Source organism: Balearica regulorum, chromosome 5 (assembly GCF_011004875.1).
Source record: "Balearica regulorum gibbericeps isolate bBalReg1 chromosome 5, bBalReg1.pri, whole genome shotgun sequence".
In the NCBI taxonomy this organism is placed as follows: domain Eukaryota; kingdom Metazoa; phylum Chordata; class Aves; order Gruiformes; family Gruidae; genus Balearica; species Balearica regulorum.
Window position 1 is genome coordinate 30620856 of NC_046188.1, and position 16998 is coordinate 30637853.

At 34.5% G+C, this 16998-nt stretch overlaps 1 protein-coding gene across 3 annotated transcripts in view; it reads left to right on the top strand.

Annotated features, from left to right (window-relative positions):
- The window catches only part of STRN3 (striatin 3), a 64015-nt gene that overhangs the window by 23639 nt on the left and 23378 nt on the right, over nucleotides 1-16998 (top strand). For 2 of the 3 annotated variants that reach the window (XM_075754064.1, XM_075754065.1), the window contains exons 3-7: nucleotides 3955-4028; nucleotides 5475-5556; nucleotides 5837-6016; nucleotides 6435-6567; nucleotides 7501-7642. In XM_075754064.1, coding sequence (XP_075610179.1) covers nucleotides 3955-4028; nucleotides 5475-5556; nucleotides 5837-6016; nucleotides 6435-6567; nucleotides 7501-7642 — 611 coding nt within the window. Of the gene's footprint in view, nucleotides 1-3954; nucleotides 4029-5474; nucleotides 5557-5836; nucleotides 6017-6434; nucleotides 6568-7500; nucleotides 7643-13185; nucleotides 13297-16998 lie in introns of all 3 variants that reach the window. The other variant, XM_075754063.1, reaches the window with a different exon arrangement.

Genomic DNA, 16998 nt, shown 5'->3' on the forward strand with positions numbered 1-16998 from the left:
TAAACTTAAAATTTTATAGCAAAGTGTAGTGAGGCTTCACCTAGACACTTTTAAGTTAGTTGTCCAAGAGTAAGGATGTCTAAATACATTTTACATTATGAATTAGTATGAGTGACTGGTACAGAAATAACTTTGTTTAGTGGGTTTCATATTAAAAATTAATGTTTTGGCAAGGATGGCTATGTACCGCTGTGTGAAGTGTCCAGTATAAAGGTGCTTCAGAAAACAGCATATGCTCATACAGAAAGCCATATCAGTGCATCATGTGTTTTCTGGTGAAGTAATAGGCAGAAAGGATCTATTTATTCATTCAGTCCTGGCCTCAAAATGGTAAGTAACTCAAGGTGTCCAACAAGTGTAAGACTAAAAGTTACATTGTTTATATCATACTGGTAATGTGCAAATCACTCTGGATTCAAGGCAGATGAAAAGTATGCAAAGTGTTGGGGTGTGTATACTCTTCCTTTAAAGTACATTGAACATATCAAAGGAATAATGTGCTGCTATGGCAGACCCAAGTGTCTTGGGTAAATAACTTTCTGAAGTTGGAGGAAAACATTTTGGTTATTTTGGTAATAATAAACCCTGTGCGCTGCACATAAACTTTCTGCAGATGCACACCATAAGGCTGTGAGGATTGCTTAATTATTGAGGCAAATCAGAGGTAGGTAGTTACAGCTGGAATGTGAAGACAGAATGCAGGATTTGAAGATGAATGGCATTGGTGAAACCTCGCTCCTGCTTTCCCCTGAAACACAGCTGCCTTTATAGTTTGAATTCCCATGAAATTCCAAAATTCATCTGATGGGCAGGAAACTTGTAATCATATGTACTACAGAAGCAGAACAGCAGAAACATACAGTTCGCTTTAGTTCTTGCGGCTAGTGGGTACAAGCCAACACTGCATGCTTCTCAAAAGGGAAATCCTTGCTAAAGTCGCAGCCAGCACTGTCATGAAGATTGCTAAAAACAGAACGAAAACTCTGAGATTGATTGGTGAATGTGTTGGAGGTCACAAGGAAGCCTTCTGTTGGTTTTGGGTTTTTTTTTCTACAAATGCCCAGTGGTTTGAGGGGCTCTAGTTGCGAAAGCATGATGGATTGACTAAGGAAAGCAAGCAGGTACTGACTTGTCAGTATATCATCCAAGGATGATAGCAAGTTAGTTTCTTGGCTGTTGCACTGAATGAAGAGTTCAGGATAATAGACGTTATTTTTTTGCCATTGTTCCTCTGAGTGAAGAATCGTGACTAATGAAAAGAAACCAGTCCCAAAGCAAAATTCTGAGAATTTCAGATCTGCAAATTGTTGACAGCAATTTTCAGTGTTGCATCTGATTCCCCCAACTCCTTTCTCCTCTTCTTGTTGCTAACTCTGTGATGCTGTCAAAAAGTTTCATGCTGTGAAATATCAGATTATAGGGAGTTAGAAACAAAGTCATTCAGACACTGATGACTGTTGTGATTTCTCAGAAAAAGGGTATGAAACAGGACATCGCTGTGTAAGATTAAATAAAATGCAGTAGTAGTTACAAAATAGTTTATTTCTAGTATTTATCTCTAAGTGTATGTGCAATGGGTGCGATAAAGTTTTAGAGAAGTAAAATGTTTATTATTTTAATGGCCTTAAATATTTTTGTAGTTCTGTATGAATTTTTGTAATAAAATTAGACCTTAAGTAGTTACATATATGAGATTTTTGGTTTGTAGCTAGTGGATTATTCCTTGATGGTGCTTTGCAGACCCAGCTGGACGACTTCTCTTGTGTGCTCTGAGCCACTCTACTCCAAGCCTCATTAGCACAGTACTATGCTTAAATTAATAAGACTTGCTGAGGTCATAAAGCTGTGGCTATATTTTGACTTCATGGGGTTTGGACTAGAGCTGGCTTACATACTTGTAACTGAGTGGTAGCATTCAACAGCTAAATAGCAACAAGCAGCTAAATCAACTTAGGACATTATTTCTCTTCCTCTTATTTTTTCACTCATGGAAGCTTAGCCTTAGAAGAATATCAGGTCAATACTCAAAGGATTCAAAAGATGCCTCTTGTAGAATGATGTGTGGGAGTAACATCACTGACTTGTCAACAACACTGTAGCTTGTAAGGGATTTTTAAAGATACATAATAATTGCCCTTGTTTTTGTGACAGTACGGAGAGGAATACATGTGCAGATATATAGTTTACTGAAATTTAATAAGATTAATTTCTTACTGTAAAATTGAAGTTGAGCATCAACTTTTCAATTACAGTGCTTTATTGGCTTCACTTATGAATTGAGCAAAACCATTTTGGCTTTATTTAACTACACAATTTCTTAATTAAAAAAAATAAATCCCCAGAATGTACAGTACTTTATAGGGCATATAAATCATAGTATGTACACTTTATCTGGAAAGCTTGGTGGAACACTGCTGTATTACAATGTGGAACAAAGCTTTGTCGTTCAAAGAGACCACCTAGGATAAACAGTCTTAGAAATAGGAACATATTCATAGATAATTAAAAAAAATATGATGCTATTTAATTGGCTGTCAGTCAGATTCAGGTCACACAAATACCTAGTCTTCAGGAGCCTTACAGTTTTTCAGTTACAATGTAGTTGCTATGAAATGCAGTATTTTATCTTACTATAAAGGGTCAGTAGTGCCATCTACTGACAGTTTGTTAATGAGACTGTTCCTACTTGCTATTTTAGCAGAAATTTCTGTAATTTAGAAGAAGAATATTCTATACCATCAAATATGTCAGGCAGCATTTGAGATGCAATTTTTTCCAAATTGAAGGTAAAAGTTCAACAGTGGCTCAGCCATTTGAGAAGATAATTTGTTGGAAATCCTTGGTTTTGTCCAGCACGTGTTCCGTTATGTATCTTTCCTCAAGAAGTTTCATGTTTAAAAGCTGTCTTTAAAATTGAGGGAGCTAAATGTGGGTCAGTTATTCTTAAAACTGGTCAAATGTTTAATTTAGAATTATGAAGACAGCTGTATTTTATAGATATTTCTTTAAAATGTGGCTGCTAACCTTTTTAGAGATCTTTCACCTTGGCTCTACTGTAGAACATCTAGAGTTCTTTTCCCGGAGATTTTGAGTATTTTTGCAGAGGATCTATGACGCAAAAGTCAAATTGTGAAAGGTCTAGGGTAAAGTTAGAGAATTCCAGGATATGGGTGTAGGTACTTCATGTGATACTCCTGGAGGTAAGGGGAGCTTGATGGCATTTTGATAGGCAACTTGGGTAGAGAATAAGATTTGGAAGGCTCATTCACACCTGCATGGAAATAGTATCACCAAGACTGATTTTTAAAGAAATGATGGAGAAGTAGAGATTAGGGGATCAGAGATCAAGCAATGGGAAGGAGTGAGGCATGTTCGCATAGGTGGACTGAGGAGAAACTGGAAGCTAAGCCTCCAGTCTATGAGGAGGAGGAAACCAGTAAGAGAATACATCTGATGAGGGAATCTAGCACTCTAAAACTGGTTCTTCAGAGGGAAAGATCTTCATCATGAGCAAAGACATAGCAGGAGAGAAATTGAAGGTGGCAAACAGGCAGGAATCCCGAATGTGACCTTCATTCATTGTAGTGTGATTGGCTAGCTATGACAGTGCTCCAACCAAAAACATAATCTCTGCTAAATAGTTGAACCTACTGGCTTTTGAAAGGTTCTTTTAGTAGCTGACACACATGAAAAAACCCCACTACATTCTTAGAGAACATACTAAACTCTCATCCATAAATTATTTGATAATTGTGAATAATTGTAAGAAGGTTATCTCAAAACTGCGTTCTTGAAAGACTAGAACTAACTGTATGATGCAGTAATTATCACAACAGTTTTATTTGGATAAATTGTATTGTGGTACTATGGTTGTTTTAAATGGGAATAGTAGAATGTTTTGAGTTGATAAAAGCATTGTATGCTACTTTGTTAAATATTTGCATACTTTTTCAGGGCAAAATATCATAAATTAAAATATGGCACAGAATTGAACCAAGGTGACTTGAAGATGCCAACTTTCGAATCAGGTACCTTTTTTTACAATAGCCTGTTTTAGTGTAATTTGTTTATACGCTGTTCTAGATTTGCTCTGTTCAATTTATTGCAGCTTTCATTCTTTCCTTCACCATCCCTTAGGTGTGTTGCAGAGAAGATATCTAGAAAAGGTTTTGCTATTGGATAAATGTTGTTTAATCCGCAAATCAAAATTAATTGACCTTTCCTTTTTTGAAAGAGCTCTGAATGTTGAAGAAACCTTTATTGAAAGTTACACAACTCCTTATTTAGCTGCTGCTGTTCATTATTTCTTATAATACCCCTTCTTAAAGGATTTAATATTTTTTTGCTGCTGTGCCATCCATCCAGAAGGAAAGCATAAGTGCAGAATATACAGAAGAAATACTTTTGGATTTGGGTGTGTTTTTAGGATACTAGTTTTTAAAGAATGAGAGACAAAAATACTGTACTGCATTGGCCTGGAAAAAAGTGTTGTTTGAGCTTCTGTTTTTATCTTAAATCAAGGGGAAAAAGTCCTTATTGGTATTTTGGAGTGCATCTGATTTTGCAGTGTAGATACGAAGTTGATCATAACAGTTGTGCTCTTCACAGTTTTCCAGATAGAGGAAACTATTTTTCATAACAACATTGAACTATTTAATAAGCAGAATTGCGTGTGGCTTCTCTTGAAATGTAGGTCTTTGAGAAGTCGCACTGTTGGCCTGTATTTGTGTAATGTGCTTTAAAACTGTGGTCTACAGATTTATCTCCCCCCCCCTTTTTTTTTGCTTTTGTTTGTTTTCTGCTTTAGAAGTGCCACACTTCAGGTAGTTTTGTACCTGGTTGAAACTAGAGATTTTTATTTATATTTCTTGCTTGATAGGATTTTTCATATATGTTTAAAAGCAGTGTAAGTTAAATGTTAAAATCCTTAAACTGTTACTTTATACCATGTTTTATAGTCTTTGCCATAGTAAAAGTGCGGTGGGTCTAGCTTTTAGTTGTTGATAGTAAACTGGTGGAATTTGCGTTAAACTTGACATGGCTGTTTTCTCCAAAGGCTGTTATATGTTGTCACTTCTCCTATTTTAACTGTGTTTTCCATGTTCCTTTATAAGCATCTCTGCTTTGTGAAAGATATAATAGTCTGTTTTCTTAGCTGTAACACTTCAGCTGCTCAGGGCAAGGTTTTCTTTTGTGTACAAGTTAAATATTTTTCTAGTTCCTTTTCTGTGTGTAAGGGGTCAGGATCTTTTAACTGAGTCTATTCTGTTAAATGATTTGCTTGATGCTTTAGCAAAGAATTGGAAAAAAATACTTTTAAATTTAAAAACACTGCATGAGACTGTATCTAATTTAAACCTTTTTTTTTTAAAAAGATTTGCTTTTAGTTTCATTGGTGTCTTGTAAAAAGTAACTTGATCTTTAAAACAAAAAAACCCAAAAAACCCACCCAACTGTGGCACTGTATCTTTCAGATGAAACCAAAGATACAGAGGTTCCCGCAGTACCTCAAAATAGCCAATTGACCTGGAAGCAAGGCAGACAGTTACTAAGACAGTAAGTAACATTGTTAAATATTTTCCCTGAAATATGTATGTATGCTTACTGTATGAAACAGAGTAATTGAGGTGGACAAATAGTGGTTCATTTTTCAGGACTTTGTAGTCTTGAGCTTTAAGCCATATAAAGTAAGGTTTTCCATATGAGATGGATAGCAATGAAGCTTATTTTCCATAAATGATATATTAGTGGCATTAATTTTTAACAGTCAATACTAATTTCTTTCCTTTTCCATCAAATATGCTTTCCTCTTTCTTTCTTCTCTTGATGCATTTAGGTATCTTCAGGAAGTAGGTTATACAGACACAATATTGGATGTACGCTCCCAGCGGGTAAGGTCTTTGCTTGGGCTCTCCAATTCAGAACCAAATGGTTCAGTAGAGACAAAAAACTTAGAACAGATCCTCAATGGGGGTGAATCTCCTTCATCAAAACAAAAGGGACAGGAAATCAAAAGGTAAGTGAAGAGATAAGAAATGCATAAAGTTTGTTTGTTTTACTTAGTCATTGATATGTACTGGTCATGATTATAAACTTAACTGCAATTGATTTTAGATAGGAACATATGTATCTAAATTACATACATATTTGTTATCTTATACATATCTACATGCAAATATATAGTGTATTGAAGCTGAATTTGTGTCATGTAACCACTCTGGAGTTTTCATTTTAAGGAAAGATTCTGTTGAGTGGTGCTTTTATAATAAGGAATTAGGCAGCTGTAGAAACAACTTCATACAGCCATTTCTTGTTGTTTTACTAGTTCTATACCTCTTAAGCTGTTAGGTCATAATTGCATTTTATATGATTAATCTTCCAAAATTTCTTCAGCAAGTAAAATGGATTCTCTGTTGATGTTTTTATTTATGTAGGAATTCTGGGGATGTTCTTGAAACATTTAACTTCTTAGAAAACGCAGATGATAGTGATGAAGAAGAAGAGAGTGACATGATAGAAGATATTGCAGAAGGAAAAGAAAAGCACCGGATAAATAAGAAACACAAAGTAAAAGTCTTATATTATATAAATCTGAAATCTCCTTTAAAAAAATAATTTTTTTTTCCCCCCCAGATGATTATAAATATGTCATGTTAAAATGTTTGTTGTTGTACCTTTCTTATCTGAATGGATTGTAAGCAGATGCATTATTGGTAAATTTGGTGGTTTAGTTAATATATTACCTTGAAAACTTAACCAACCTGTTTGCAAATGTGAATTAATTGCTGAAAGAGAAAACTGATTTGGCCATCTCAGCTTCTCTGCATACTTTGAGTCCCTTTATAAGGCAAATTTAGCACAATACAACGTACATCCTTTCTGAATTTTGGAGAAGGTAGGGACAATTCCTTAGAAGAAACTAATTTAAGTAATGCAAAAAAAACCCACAAACAGTTCTGTGCCAAATACATGGTTAATTTTTCCTTTTATGCAGATTTTTACTAAGTATGTTAAGGACCTTGCAGAGACTTGTTTCCAGTAACCTTCTGTGTAAGGTTCAATTAAGTTTTGTTCTATTTTCCCCTTTAGTTTTCTAGTCTGTGAGCAGCTTTCTAGGTAGGATAGACTGTATTACCTGTTCCTTTTTAGTTCTTTTTCTCCTGAACTGGAAGGATCACCCTGTCATTGGAGTTTCTTACAATTGATATTTTAAATAAAAAATGAAGACTGGGATGTATGGTGGTGTTTTTGTTGCTAAACCTAGTGTCAATTATCTTTCCGTTTCCTAATGGTAACTAGACTGCACTGCTTTGTTGTTGTTTTATAAGCAGCTCTAGATCTGCCTATATCGAAGTGTCTTTTTTTTCTGCATTTCATGTTGAAAAATGTTTTCCCCTACAACCAAGTACTCAGACTAATCTGTATCAGTTCTAACATAAAATTTTGAGTGGCAAATATTGTTCATGATTTAAATGCAGAAAAATGTTTGTCTGCTTGCAGATTGGTAATGAAGGTTTAGCTGCTGACCTTACAGATGACCCTGATACTGAAGAAGCTTTGAAAGAATTTGATTTTTTAGTGACAGCTGAAGATGGTGAGGGAGCTGGAGAAGCTCGAAGTTCAGGAGATGGAACAGAATGGGGTAAGGTGCTAACAAAAGCATTTAGAAATAAAGGAATACTTGTTCATGATGCTACATGAGAGTTGCAGTACCTACTAAGATGGTGTGGATGTGTGGATGATTGTGGTGATCAAATGCTGATGCTTAGGTAATAGTGTATTGGATGCTGAAACTTTCATCTATATATATGCAGTTGTGGTTGCCACAAATACAATTACGGTTACATTTGTTTCAGGTTTTGATTTTGATTCCAAAACTAAAAGAGGAGAAAATTTTCGTTCTTCAATAAGAAAGGCTAGGATTCTGAATGTTTTCATAGGGAATTAAATTTGCTTTCAAATATAGATTATTTTTTCTTTTCTTGTTTGTTTCTGATCAGGAGCCTTACACTTTTTGTGCTCGAGTTAAATTAATTTCTTTGGTATACTTGTAAAAATGGGCAATTAGTATATTTATTTTTTCTGGCTGAGATTTTTAGATGTTATTGCTAATGTGTGCATTAATAGCATAAAAAAACCCAAACAACTTTTGTACTGGCACAACTTTTTATTTATTTTAATGTTAGAGTAGATGATAAAATTAAGTAGGCCATTAATTTGATGTGAAACAAAATATGCAAAGTCAGAAACTCCTGGAGCCTGCATGTTTCAAAAGAAGAAATTGAAAGAGGGAGAGAATTTGGGTAGGAAAAAGAATAATGAACCAAGAAATTTACATCTGCCTTGAAACAGGAAATTGACTGTCTTAGCTTCTGAGCTGCGGTACAAGAAATTTTGTGGTTGCATATCGTAAGGCAAAAAGGTGCCACTAGATCATCTTGACCATTTTCTGTCGTTGAGACAATGAATTTGTCATACTTGGATAAACACCTTGGTAAGCAAAGAGAATATAAAGATCTACAGAAATCAAAATACTGGCACATCTTTCAGGAAAATCATCCAGTCTTGATTTTGAAGGTACCAAGGATTAGAAAGCATTTCTTCGTGGAAATTAGTATCAAAGGCTTAGTTACCTTTATTTTTAAAACTCAGTCTTATTTCTAGTTAGAAGATGAAGCCGGACAAACTGTTACCTTTAGTTTTTGTAATACCTCTCTACTTCTGGAAGTGTTTTAGTTGCTAGGTGTTGTTCCCCTTTGAAGGGGATTAGTTTCTTGGTCATCTTTTTATCTAGGCAAACACGCAGATATCTTGGTATAAGACATCTTGTAGGCCCTGAAGCCAACGTTTTGACTTTCAGTTTACAACATCCCTTCAAATGTGTAGTGATGCAGAAAGTTCTGGTTGTAGCATCAATCTTACTACTATTGTATAGAGAAGGAAAAACAGCTTGATATTATAATTCATGCAGTCAAAGATTTAACTATTTTTTCACAGCAGACTCCTGAAAGTTACTGAATTAGCTTGTCTGTTGAAATTCCAAGTCATTGCTTTCCAAAATTGCTTTCCAGGGTGTTATCTCTCTGTCATCTACTCAGGTAGTTACCCAGAATGGGGGGATTCTGATTTATTTGCAAGGCTGACTTTGCAAGTTAAATTTTTTCAAACTTGTTTTCAAGCAGTTCAGTTGCTGTCTCAAACTTAAAAATAAAATACAATAAAATTTTAAAATCTATTTTAAAAATCAGATTGGCCCACCACACTTTTCAGAGAGCAGTTTGAATGTCTTTTATTACAGTTTAAGTGAACCCACAGCAAAAGTGAGGCAGAGCATTTTGGGGAGTTTGTACAAACTTGTGACAGCTTTTCTGTGGCAACTGGTTTAGCTGCAGTAATTCCATTGTTACCAAAACATTCATGGCTGAGGCAAGGAAGTAGGGAGGAGGAAGTAAACATAAACCTACTCTCATTTTAAAAAGTATATGTTCTGGGTTTTGCCATATGAAGACAATATCCCTAAGTTTGTTCTGTATTTTGTACTAACTTACTATTTAAATGAGTTGGAAGACATAACTTCCATAACTATAGTAGCAATGCTCTTTTCATAGTATGTCACTGATTTTAGTACAGCTAATCTTTCCTTAGATGGATGTTTAAGGATACAGTCTATCAGGTCTTGTGGTTGAGTGTCAGTTTGAAAGATCAGTGTGTAAATTTTCAATATGTAAAGTCAACGCTTCTTTATTACCTATCAAAACTAACATTTCAAATATTGTCCCACTTAAATGCCTTCTAAATAAAAAAAAAAAGTACTTTAGCCTGTATTTTGAACTCTGTGAAACTTTTATTACTTGAAATCTCCAGGTCCATCCATTTATGTATTTGTTTTTGAGGGGGGAACTTCATTCAAATGAAACTTGCCATCGCTTTCTAAACAATTGCATCAACCATCAACTGAATTATTTCAGTTATAATTCATATCTTTATCTTCATAATCTAGATAGTTGCTCTGTTCTGTGTTCTTCTCAGCTTTTTTTCTTCCTGTTTTTGTTTTCCAGTCATTGGCATCCTTCTATCACTTCTTACTCTTGCAAAGATTTAAACTTCACAATACATGTCTATTTCTTTATAGTGCTTTTATTTAGTATCTCGAAACCAACCTTTGATGTTTAGGCTCTAAACCTATTGCCTAGTCTTTATTATTACTTTCAGTACTCAATCGTAAAAATATTCTCTCTAGGTATAACTTCAAATATGCTAAAATATTTCACTGCCAAATTTGATAGTTACATTTTTGCTATTGGAGACTTCTGCAAACCAGCCAGCGAGTGTGAAAGTTTGGGTTGCTTTTTTTCCTTCCTGTGATACGGCATTTTATGAACACATTCTTTTTTTTGCAAGAGCCTCATTTAATATACTTTGTGTCTTTAAATCACAATGTCTGAAAACAATTTAAGTGTCCTGTGATGCAACATGTTTTACTTAAGAGCAGCTTATCTTCAAAACAGTGAAAGATGAGCAAATTCAAACAGCGTTGAATAAAGAATTAAAATATATAATACATTCAAAAATGAATGTACAGTTTTAGATTAAAAATTTCTAAATGCCTTGTGGTGATACAGTATCACCAAGAAAAAGATGCATATAGAACTTGGGTTTGCTTAAGCAAACAGGAATAGATACATATTATATTATGTTACATATTGCAGATACTACATACTATGTAGTCTTTTTATTCTGCTTATGATTTCAGTGACTAAGCACATGTTCATCATTTCTCCTCTCCATGAGACACAAAAAGTTCTGTTTACAGTTGGGTCATGAGTCAGAGAATGACTGACTGTGCCTAGAATTCTGGGTGGCAGAGTGTGACTGGAATTCAGCATCTTTTGGGTCATCTTTTAAATTTAAAAAAAAAAAGTAATTAAAAAAAAAATCCTGTGTCCACTAAATGATATTGGCTAGTGGCTGTCCTAGATCCTCCGCACTGTCAGATGTCAGTATAGTGGTTATAAACAGTGCAGGCAATTTGAGGAAGTTCGCTACTAGGGGGGATTAAGGAGTTGGAGTTACATGGCTCTGTTTGAAATAGCTAAGTACATCTAGGCATACCTGAGAGAAACACTGTTGGGTTTTCCTAAAAATCTTCATTGAAATTCATTTCACAGCCTCTCTGGTTAATCAGAGTTAGTGTTTTATCTAGTTTTCTATTTATGACCTACATTTCAGCAGTCACTGGCATTGGTTTTGAGCATTTATGTTTGCAGGCTTATGCTTTTCCTGTTTTCTGTTGACTGAATGAGCCCAGTTCCTTCGAATTCTTTGTCTTGATATGTAAATGCCCTGTTTGTTTTGCAATCTAGAGACATTTTCTAAGATTCTAGTGTAGAACACAGACTGCATGTGTTACTTCAATTTTGTCATCACCATCACTGAATTATGTGAACTACTCTTGGTTTAATATACCACATCTTTTAAAACTTTTTTTTTTTTTTACAACAGCATTCATTGCTGTTATGTATGGTCACCTTCTGGTTCAGTTTAATTCCTGAATCCTTCTCTGTAATGCTGCAACTGGGCTGATTATTTTCCTTTTATTAATGGTGCTTTAGATATTTTTCTAATGTTAATTTGTTCTTAATTTCCTTTCATTGGGTTTTAGAGGTTGGGGGTTGTTTTTTCCTTTTTTTTTTTCCTAATTTCCTTCCTCTTTTAGGCATATGCTCTGACTTATCATTCTCTGCCTCTTGTACTTCCTGACTAACCACTATTCTTCTCTGTCAATGTTTTGGCCATGCGATCATAAAGGTTGAGGTCTTTGTGTTTGCAGTTTGGTAGTTGTAGCTGAGGTTTGGTTAGGATGTCATTGTTCTGTTCTCTCCACAGTTCTTTGTGAACAGCTCAGGGGACTTGGCCATTATGTTGCCCGTTTCATGCCTTCGCCACCCTTGCCGTTTCTATATTCCACCTCTTTGATCAAGATTGTTTCTCTTTGTCATGATCAGCCCTATTTGAATGATGGTCTTTTGGTAGATGCATCAATATCCTTGGATATTTTCTCATTCGTTGTCATGTTTTGTCATGAAACGCGTACTTGGAATAACTCCTACTGGTTTGCATCCTAAATGCATGTTTCTTTGCCCCTGCTGTGTATGGCTCCTCTTGTGCACTTTTATGACTGCAATGGTTATAACTTCAAAAATTGCTTTTTTAATGAAAACACTGATATCGTAGGTATGATTGGAAGTTGGGAACTGAGGAACTTAGTTTTATTATTTTGTGTCTTAAGAATTTGTGAGCATAAGCTTAACTGGCACACAAACCAAGTTTGGTGGTTGCTGCTGCCTAGTTGTCTCTTAGCAAAAGTCCTTCTGCAAATGTTACATTTACCTTGTCTTAGGGACAAGTATATCCTTTTACTAATTCTGTTTCTAGAAATATTTGCGACAGTTTAGAAAAGTGGAGACTTGACTTTTCTTGGAGAATAATTAACTCTGCAGTATTTGTCAGACAGAAAAAGACATGCCTTTTGAAACTACAGTGGAATGTTGTATTTCTGCTAATTATAATTTAATTGCCGGAATGCAGTGGGATGTCAATTTATTCACCTATGCAAATTACTTTTCTTCATCTTTATGTAAAAAGCTGTATTTATAGACTTGTTGCTCTGGTTATATGTAGGACCAAGGTTTCATTCTTGTGCATGTAGAATGAGTGCAAGAGGATGCATGGTGGTCTTCATGAATAAACTGGCACTGACTTACTCAGCTTGCATTTTCATGAGTGATATAGCATGAATACTTTTATTTGCTTATTCAACACTGGCTGAATAATTTCTTAACACTGTCTTTCTAAAGATGCAGTAATCGTTTCTGAATACCAATGAATTTTGTGTGTTTTGAAGTATCTAACATAAGCAGTTACTTATGAAGCTTAATTTGTTTGCTCCTTAGTAACAAATTAACATACAATTTTCAAATATGTAACTGATATTATCCAGTGCCTTGGAAAACTCTATGAAATGAGACTTAGTATTTTGTAAACTTAAAACTGAGACTGCACCTTTAAAGTAAAGATTTAATAAGAACTTTTATTAATGCTCTTATACAGCTGTGATAGTAAATCGCCAACAGCTTGCATTGCCAATTGCTGATTATTTTTCTTTTAATAATATGCTGCATGTAGACAAAGATGACCTGTCCCCAACTGCTGAGGTTTGGGATGTAGACCAGGGACTAATAAGTAAACTGAAGGAACAGTACAAGAAGGAACGAAAGGGGAAGAAAGGGGTAAAGAGTAAGTGCAGCTTCTGAATTTTGTAATACAACGCTTTTTTTGCCTATCAATGTAGAAAACATTTTTTCTCACAAGTTCTGTTTTTTGTTTTTTTTCATTAAGCATCGTTTTCTGTAACGGGGGCAACCAACTTTAACTTTGTACCTGCTGAATGTGAATGTCAAACCTTTTGACAGCCATTTCTTAGATGAGAAATGTTGAAAGCACATGAAAATTTGAGGTTAAATAGGTAAAGAGAGCTAAGTGCTTTGAAATGTGAGTGTTAAAATAATGAACAACTTGCATTTTGAGGATATTCCTACTCTGAGAAGTTATCCGAAAGATTTAAACTTTTATCTGCTTCTTAAAGTACAATACTATAGTACTGTTGTGGGTCGGGTTTTTGTTGTTTTTGTTGGTTTTTAACATGAGATTGAATCAACCTATAATTGTTATTTATAGGCTTGTAATTATTTTATGTAATTCTCTAAGGCAATGAGAATAAAAAAATGCCTGTGATGTACATACAAACCTTTTTTCATGGCTTTGTTTAGGGTATAACATTTATTTTATGGTGCCCTTCACTTTTCTGTGCAGTTACCATGTTGTGGTTGACACCTCTTTACTCTTAAAGAGTTTTCAGACCAGTTAACCTATTTGAACTACATAAGTTAAACCAAACTTCAGTACTGAAGTACCTGGTAAAAATGCTTTTATAACTTATCATTGGCTATACAAAGCTCTTAGAGCAGATAAAGTGTTATTAAATCAATGTCACTCTAGAGAAACTCCCTTGATTGCAGGGTTTTTATTTTGGAAGTACATTACAACAATTTCTGGCAATACTTAGTAAAAAATTTTTTTCCCTCGATTTAAAAAATTGTGTGAATATGTACTAACTAAAATTAAGTGATAATAACATATAACACTTCATGAAGAGTTCTATAATTATTAAGATTTGAATTTACTTTGTAATATCTAACAAATTAAAATTCAGTTAGCGCATGTTGATTGGGTTTTTTCAGTAATTTTGCATGACTTGTACATACACATACACAAAAATATAAAATCTTTGAAGTAAAGGTTTTTTTGCCTAGTCTTTGGTTTGATTAGAATTTACAGTAGTAATCTGGGTGCTAGTGGGTATCCTCATTTAATGTGTAAAACAACAGTTGACACCAGATTCTCATGAGGTATTTTGTAGGGTTAGAAACTTCCTTTTATTACTAAAATGGACTTCTTTTATTTGAAACTTTCTTATTAAATTTCACATTTTAGACTTCTGGAAGCACAGTTGCTGCAAAATAACAGCAAATGTTTTGAATTCTGGGAAAAAAAGTATTTAGCAGATTTTTATATTTCTCTCTCAAACATTGTGCCTTTAAGTTATCATGTACAGAAAGTTCTTCAAACAATACTCTTGTTTCGATTCTAATCTTCTAGTGCACTGTCAGTTAGTTTCTACTTTCTGGCTTGTGCAAGGTAAGCAGGTGTGAAGCAGGGAGGACTAGTGTTGTTCTAGGATTATAAATTCTATGAAAAACTCTTCTCAGGCCTCCAAATTTGGTTTTAGTGGAATTATTTTGGCTTGTCTAGAAAGGATTTCCCTTTCCTGTATGTGTTGCTTTCTTGGCTGCTATGCAGCTTTTTGGTTTCTATCTGGAAGTCTTAAAATTTCCAGAAGAGGAGCATAAGTCTCACCCATCAAAAATAACTACTTTGTCAAAACCTGACATTTTAATGATCTACATTGATGATTAAATTGGTTGTGACTATCACTTAAAATAGTGATTTTTCTGTCTGAAATGTCCAGTTGCAAAATTTAACTTTGCAACATTATTGTTAAAACTTCCCTTCCTGTCTGCTTTCCTGCAATTGCTGCAAATGGTATAAGGTTAAGTTTTGTACCATGAACAGTGGGACATGTTGGCCATCAGTTATTTGAAGTATATTGTCTCTTGACAATGTATCTTCCGCTATCAAAACTTAAAGGAATATTTTCTTCATCTAAAGTAATTTTGAAGCCTGCTTATGTTCACAAAAGAATATTTAGGAGACAACTGTGTGCCACAATGCTGTGAGGTCGTGTTTAGCATTTTGAGTTTAAATTCTCCTTTGGGAAACCCTGAGCTCATACAGATGCTCTTACAGGGTGGTTTGTGGAATTGTGCACTTGTGTCATGTTTGTGATAGTTTCTGATTGAAAAATTGGCCTCTAAATCACTGAGCTAATTGAATGAGATAACTCCACACACAGTAAAACCATGCATTTAAGATTGGACAGGGTTGTTTAAATTTAGTTTATTTGATCCATAGACTTCTTTCTCAGCTTTTTTTTATCATTCTGAGATTGAAAATAGTGTCGAAGGCTGCCTTTACTCCTTTATTCTCATGTCTGATCATGCATGAACTTCATTCTGAACATTCATCTTTTACTTTGCTCTTGAGTGGATTGTCAGACTTGTGCCAGAATTTATTTCAAGCAATATCAGCATTTATATGTATGGCACTATATGTATCATCATAAAGATGAAATAAATGCGCATTGACTGTCACCTCTTACAATACTTTGAGGACAGCGTATTAAGGTAGACATTCTAACAGATTCTTTTGTTGGATGTGCATCTGATAACAGTTCACATGCAGATTGTGGTAGTTGTCTTTATAGCCATGGGCCAGATATGGTAACTTTCATTCCAAATGTAGAGATAAATGAACAAACAGAAGTAGATTTGATTCTGTTTTCATACTTCTATAGTCTGCATTCATATGTTTTCTTTTGGGTGAAACACCTTAATTTAGGTCATCTTCTGTCAGCACATATGGTTTCATAATGTAATACTCTTTTTTCCTTTTTTGGGGTGGTTTTTTTTTTCTGTCGTTATAGTCACCATGTTATATGGAAATACTACTTTCTTATGAAAGGATCTTTAAAGAAAAAAAAACAACAAAAACCAAGCCCCACCAAACCAAAAGCCACCTCACACTTTAATTGCCTTTATAATAGCAGCTGTAAAATAACTCAAAACCTATTTATTGAAGAGGTTTTCAATTTAAAAAAAAATACACAAATCAGCCACAACCTATTTTGGACTTCATTGTGATAAATAGATAAGGAGTTAGGTGTGATTTCTACAAAACCAGGCTTACCTTTTACAGCAATATGCTGAATTTAAGGCCAGTTTCTTGCCCAAGTTTGATACGGTCAGTTTTGGCAGGTGAATCAGGGGATAACTGTTTTTCAGATATAGCCTGTCACATTTTCAGAAAATAATAGTGGAGATGATGTATATCTTATTTTATTCTAATCAAGTCAGACTAATGTGTTCTCAGCAATTTGAAAAACAGTTTTCACATCTTAAATTGTATGTGTATATCACTGTTCAAATGAAGATCATTTTACTGATCTATCTTAGTTTTCTTGAAACTTTCCTCACTTTTTACTTTCTTGCTCTTTTCCTTCAGTCTAATTGTTCTGTATTTATGGAACAGTATGTCCCAATCACTTTGCTAGTCTTGATTTCTAGGAATACAGTGTAATAGTTGATAGGCATGAAAAGAGATTTGGATTTCACCATCTTCTTTAGCATCACCTGTTGATGTAGAAGGATCCCTGTGTTATTCAGACTTGAGCTATTACATCTAGGAGCTAATAGAAATCTGTTTATGGCTTCTCAGACTGCAACTTTTCAGCACTGAATATTCAATTACCTCTTTCACTTC